This window comes from Mesoplodon bidens, assembly GCF_964165515.1.
Source record: "Mesoplodon bidens genome assembly, chromosome: 20".
NCBI lineage: Eukaryota > Metazoa > Chordata > Mammalia > Artiodactyla > Ziphiidae > Mesoplodon > Mesoplodon bidens.
Window position 1 is genome coordinate 13,050,924 of NC_138181.1, and position 7,030 is coordinate 13,057,953.

A 7,030-nucleotide genomic window follows, 5' to 3' on the forward strand; every position below is an offset into this window, starting at 1 on the left:
TCTAGAACCGTCTCGTTTCCTCTCCTGCTCCCCATCTCGGGATCTCCATTCTCTTCTGAGGCATCAAAGAGGATATTGTGGACGTTTTCTGGGTTGGATTTCCCTTAGTCATTAGGCTTCTGTTACTTTTGCATAATCAGAAGAGTCCAGAGAGGCTGAGTGACCAGCATCCCCTCAATACTTTCTTTTCTAAATGGCATTTTCCTCTTGCTTAACATATGTATATATAACCCCTTATATTTGTCTTCATAATGATGTCATTTTTTTGTCATCCGAAGTGGCGTGAGTCATATTCTGGTACCAGTGGCCAGCATCTCCCACCCAAGCAGCTCTGAGCATACAAATATTCCCTTTGCCTCTCCAAATTTGACCGTATAGCAGTGTCACCTGAGGAGCATTTCCTTTTTTCTTTTCTTTTTGTCATAAAATATGGATATTTTATTCCAGCTCTAGGAAATGAAAAACAAAGAGGAGGAGGGATCACATCCTTCCACACACTATTCTAATTTAGCTGACATTAATTCAGAAAAGCTAAAGCAAATATATATGTGCATATGTATACATATTTAGAGATACACATACATATTTTTTCAGATTTTAGTCTCATCTGTGTTCATATATTTCTTTTTCTTTTTTTATAAATACCCTTAAAAGTGACCAAATGCATCCCAATACTTCTACCTCTGTGTCCTGATCTATCATTTAATATTGTTTGGATTGTATTCAATTTGTGCTTTAATCACTTATGTGATTTGTCTAACTGTACATTCAAAGATGTAAGGGAAAAACTTGGTTTAAATTATACTCTGTGTGTCACAGTTACCCATTACATGATTTTTTTCATCATTATTCGCAACTTCACACATCTTGTAGTTCTCTAAGCTTCTAGTGCTGTACATATCTACATCTTCTGGATGGGACTGCCCGTGATCCATGAGCTTGGGGTCAGGCCTAAACTGTGTAGCACCTGAGGTAGATTCTGGTTTGGTCTTTGTTTCCAAGCTGAGTTCTGTTGGCAAGGCACAACTCAGGTTGTGAGTTGTTTTTGCAGGTATTTCTATTTCATCAGAGCTTCCTAGCTTAGTTTTTTCTTTTGGCTCAGGAAATGACTCTTTTTTGTTGTGTTTTGTCCACAGTGATTGAACTGCTTCATAAATTTGCTGGCTTATAGCACATGCCTTTTTCCCAGTTACCTTTGCAATCATTACTGATTGAACAGGGTAGGGAACAGTTGCTCCTAAAGTGGCCAGTCCAGGTGGATAAGCAATTCTCTTAAACCTAGAACCTTTTCTCGCTGAAATGAAGGCTGCCAATCCTGAAACTGTAATCACTCCAATTTTCGGAAGAAAGTCTCGAGGTGGATTCTTCAAGTAGATATATGCATCTTTTCCAAATTGTACTGTATCCATTATCCCATTTTTCACAAAGACATAAACACCCTTGCACCAGCCAATATAATGACCAGTTGTAGTGCGAATGGATGCAAAGCCCATTTGTAAATCACCGGGCTGTTCTTCAACATATTTAGACTGGTGAGGTGGCGCAGTATATATGCAGAGCTGCTTTGGTTTCACTAGCTGCTTTTTGGACTCCTCTCTTTTGGCCACATGCACACTTACAGATGCACATATTAGACCTGTTGGCATGGTTGTCTGCTTTCCCATCCTAACAGCCGCCATAGCTTTGGCCCTCTCTGCCCAGGTCTTCGCACGGAGAGTGGCTTGAGGAGTATTTTAAAAATGTATTATTTGGGGTACCTATTTAAGCCTAATAAGAAGGATTTGGGGAAGGGGGTTGATTGAGTTCAGAGCCCATGAGTCTGACATTTTCAAACTCTTCACACATTATGCTTGGGTAGCTGGTCTCAGGACCGGCCATTCAGAGCTGCTCCCATAAAGCACGCTGGTCTGCTGTGGTCAGTCCAGTTTCCTCTGTTCTTTCATTCTTTCCCTTCCCCCATATGCATCCTGCCTCCTCCCTCCCTTCTGCTTTTTTCTCTCTTTCCCTTTTCATCCATCAGATATGAAGTTCCCAATATGTGCCTGATACGTGGCCTCATACCCTTGCTGGTCTGCCCTGTTATGTTAGAGTCACCCCACTTTTCAGTCTTCCTTTGCCTCTACCCAGTCCCAAACACCCCAAGTTCTGAGAAAGCAGCCTCACCTTCAGAAGCATCTCTCACATAAGTCATCATGCCCCATCTCATATCCAGATATTCCAGGAGCATTTGAGCCATCTTTCCATAGTGGCTATGATATTGCTTTGGAAATAATAAGACGTGAGTCTTGTGTCTCATTTGATGGTGACCATTATCATTTGCACTGGATCTGCTCTTCACTTCTATCTTCTTTAAAATCACTTATAGCTGAAAAAGTCTTACTGGCCCAATGAGGCTGACTGCACCATTTATAATCATTTCTAGATAAGAGACAATGAGGAAGATCCATCTCATAGGAAACCAGCTTGGCACCTCCCTGGACAGTCCCAGGCCCAGGAAGAGGATACTCTGCTCAATTTCTCTCTCACTTTCTTATTTTTTTTAATTTTAATGCAACGAAAGCCAGACCATTTAGGAATTATTCTAATCCCAGTTTCAAGTCCCATCCTTCTCTCGAGTCATGCGCGTATTTAGATTTTTATTCCTTCATTAACACGGGGAAAATGCAGACCATTATGACAGTTAGCAGACATAATTTTAGACAAATACAACTTCTTATCAAATCAGCCTGCAATAAGTATTTGATGAACAGGGCTCTTCAATATAACTTCCAACACTAATTTAATGAGAAGTATCAAATGAATTTTTTTTAATTCTGATATCTCCCATGAGACAAATGATACTTTGCAGGCCTATTTTTAACAAATGAATTATTGACTTAAACTGGCACAATTAATCACAATATAATGGGATCAGGGGATATTAGGGGCTCATTTATCACAGCTGATGATGAGTACTGACTCTTCTGAGAAATGAAACTCTTTCATCACTCCTAGATTAACAGTTACATGCTTTCAAATTTCAATCATAAGGAACTGGAAGCATAGAATGAAAAGGAGCCAGACTGGAGGAGAAAATGGAAGAGAAGAACACAGGGTTTGTTGCTTGCAGTCAGAAATCTTACTTCTGCCAGGACTCTTCAGTGAAGATAGAAAAATGATTCATTGGAAAGGCGGTGCTAGTGATGGGCAGAGAATCAGGACGGCAATTAACATTCTTGTGATCTGGGCTTAACTCTCCTATTAAAAATCTGTGTGACTCCTGACAAACTGCTTGACTTCTCTGAACTTCCTCTTCTTCATCTGCAAGATAAATACAGTACAGTCTCTCTAAGGAACGTTCTCATGAAGATCAAACAAAATAACCCGTGTCCTCATGTTTTGGACAGTTAGAAAGCAGAGTTCCTTTCATGTGATGCTTATCGTCGCTTTAATAATTGTTTGTTTTCCATCTCCAGGACTCATACCTACTAGATATTTTTGAGTAATTGAAAAAAATATTCAGTAAAATGTGAAATACATATAAGGATCTCAGAAGGTGTAGGTTAGTCTGCTAACTCAACAGGCGTGACAACTTGTCTCTCAAGCCCTGCTGTTATCAAAAGATGAGTCAGACGTGACCCTTGTTTTCTAGGAGTTGACAAACATATTAGGTAGACAGACAAGAGAGTCACATCACTTGGACATATGAAAATGTAAAAAGTCAAGACAATGAAGGATTTTTCTTTATATACAAAGGCATACACATAGTTAGAAAAAAGATAGTACAGAAAGGTTAAGCAACTGGTCCATTCCCTATATGGTGACTGTACTTCCCAGTTTGCCCAATTCATTCCAGGTTTATGCTAATTTCCCCAGCATAATTACTAATGGCATCTACTTTTACTCTCAAAAGTGTCTTGATTTGACGATTTCGGTCAAACTAATCTTAACAATTTCTTTCTTCTATTTTGTTATTGCCAATATCTAAATAATATGATTATATCTTTAGCTTCTTTATTTATCATTGTTATATAGAGTCCACTGACTTCCTACCTTTCTAGAGATTGGTGTAGCTCACACCCTTCCTGATTTCCCACCCTTTCTCCCAATATAGTTAAGTAAGAATCTTAAGTTTCTTCTTCTGTCCAGTCTGCAACTTTAAACATCCAAATGATATTCTGTGAAGAATAGTTCTCTGGGGCTTCCCTGGTGGCGCAGTGGTTGAGAGTCAGCCTGCCGATGCAGGGGACACAGGTTCGTGCCCCAGTCTGGGAGAATCCCACATGCCGCGGAGAGGCTGGGCCCGTGAGCCATGGCCGCTGAGCCTGCGCGTCCGGAGCCTGTGCTCCGCAACGGGAGAGGCCACAACAGAGGCCCGCGTACCGCAGAAAAAAAAAAAAAAGAACAGTTCTGTGGGCTTCCCATTTTTGCAATGGTATTAATATCCCATCATTCCCTTCATTTCTACATCCTCTTCTACCTCTTAACTGGCATTTGGTATGCTTTTATTTTTATATCATCAAGGTTGATTTTTCAACCTGCTATTTTACTTCTTCTTATCTGTGAATTTGCTACTCTTTTTCCTTGATTACCTTTCCCCAATATGTCTTTCTGGGAAACTCCTTCTCACTTTTCCAAGATGCAGCTAAAATACCCATTGCTCAGTGATGTTTTCATTCAGCATTTCAGCCAAGCCAATTATTTCAGCTTTGTTCTTCCACAGATTATAATAGATTCCACTCTACTACAATCACTGCTTTACATTGCACATGCCTCCTGAGTCTGAGCTCTTTGGAGAACGTTTCAGTGTTCTTGGAAGACAGTGACCATTAAATAAAACTTTTTTGTTTAAAAAAAAAAACACGTTTGTCTCTATCAGTAAATATCAGTTCTGATTCAAAATGGTGTTTGGCTTAAGCTCATTTTGTAGCCTCTTACTTAAATACTTCTTACTGAAATACCAATTAATGTATAGAATAAGATTTTTAAAAACCTCATGCCACCACCAAAATTTGACACTGACAGATAACCAGTGGCAAATACTTAATAAAGGCAGGGCTGATATTATATAGATGCTTCAGAAATAAAGATTTGAGTCCAGGCAAGGAACTATGACTAGCTGAGGGAAAGACAATATGGAATGAATAGAGGAAGAAAGAGTTTATAAACACTACACATGATGACATAACCAGTTACATAAAAGAGCATCATTTCTTCCTTACTTGGAGAGGTATATATATATATATATATATATATATATATATATATATATATCTCCAAATGAAATGACATGGAATATTTGTGTCCTCTTCTGGGGAGAGGGATTTCTTTAGGTTGTATGAGGGATATGTTTGCATATTGGGTGGAGTATTATTTTTCAATTATCTTTATTTAAAATTTAATATGGTTAAAAGATGTATACAGGGAGTCCACATTGACAAGGTTTGGACTGTACTGGATTGTTTTATCGTCAACTTTGTTAACGTTTCCTAGAATCCCCTTCCCAGTTAGAGATGGCCACAAGAGATACTAGTATGAGACCGGGGAAGTACAAGGTTATGGTGGTTTAGTTGTGGTGACAGACTTAGAGGAGCCAGAGGGGTCCAGCTTGTCTTTGGATCCTTCAACTCCTTGTCCAGCTTTTCTCTTTAGCTGGTGTATCATCAGACTCCAGCTTTTCTCTTCAGCTGGTGCATCGTCAGACACTTCGCTGGGACTTACGGATATCTTCCAAGATTTCTCTCCTCCGACAGCCTCACTTTAGTGGCTGGAGGTACTTAGCTTCTCAAAGTAGCCTATTACCGACTCCTCTGATCCTCCACATCCCCTTTCAGACATGCACTCCCCACTCCTCCCATAACTCTGTCATGTCCAAGTGCATCATCCCATAACTCATAGTTTTTCTGCGTACGTGACTGAACGTCGATTGACACAGTTATCATTGGAAGAGACAAAGAAAAGAGTTTTAGAAAGAAAGGGAGAAATTTACAGAATTACCGCAGAAGACTGTAACACATATCTGTACTTTTTTTTCGACCAAATAGAAAAAAAAAAACAAGTTATGTAAATCCTGAATAATATAATTAATAAGGCAGTACGTGTAAATGTGTATATATTGATCTTTGTATCCTGCAGAGAATACTCTTTATTTTCATCATTAATAAAACATTTATGAAATATTGATCTACACTATGTCTCAAAGAAAAACTTAAAAAATAATTATAAAAAGCAGACACTTGGATCAATGGATAAGCCTGAGTATTTGTAACAGATGTCACTGATGATGGTATGGTGCTGGATTAGAAAAGACGTGAAAGGTAGCAATCAGTAAGATTCAATAGGTATTTGTTTAATATTGTGACCTTGTGAAGGTAAATGGACTTGACCCTCACTTCCAGGTACTTATAGTCTCACAGCGGGGTAGGTAGGGCATTTGAGGCAGGTTTGGTGTTGAAATTGAGCATTGTGTGTCTTGGGGCTCATGCTGGAAGGTGAGGATGTTTTGTGTCAGGGAGTGATTGAAATAAGATTGTTTCTGCCTGAAGAAATCAGATACTGAGAAACCTAAAAGCACTTTAATTTTATCCAATTGAAAGTGGGAGTTGCTGGTAGTTTGAGATGTGTTAGGAGGATTCACTTCATGGGCGCGTAGGATAGATTGGAGTCAGGGACCAGGACTGGGGACACATTGCAATGTGGGATTCCACTAGAGAGAAGGGCTTTGTCACTCGAAAAGAAAAAATGACCTGCAAGCAGTGTTTTAAAAACTTGGGGGCTGTGTTGAGATGGGGAGGAAAAAGAAGAAGGAGTCAAAAGTGACTCTATCAATTTAAAACCTGGATGACTGCTAGAATGGGGTCAACACTGACTGGAATAGGTTATTAGTGTTTTCCATTTTCTAAAAGGCATTTTCAAACTTTCAAGAAAGATAATCACTTACATACATCTAACCTCTTGCCTCTAGAATCCTGTAGAAATTACCAAGAGATAATAATGTGGCTTATTCTGTGTTGGAAACTAGGAAAAGAGGCAAGACAAGCTCTAGAAATTT

At 39.2% G+C, this 7,030-nt stretch overlaps 1 protein-coding gene across 1 annotated transcript; it reads right to left on the reverse strand.

Moving 5' to 3' along the window:
• Positions 1-794: 794 nt before the first annotated feature.
• Positions 795-1,700, reverse strand: LOC308608099 (MICOS complex subunit MIC27-like; the record flags this gene model as incomplete). Its single annotated transcript, XM_081220782.1, has 1 exon — positions 795-1,700. Exon 1 carries the CDS (start codon positions 1,677-1,679, stop codon positions 795-797), a length of 885 nt encoding a protein of 294 aa, XP_081076908.1. The 5' UTR covers positions 1,680-1,700.
• Between the last annotated feature and the right edge of the window lie 5,330 nt (positions 1,701-7,030).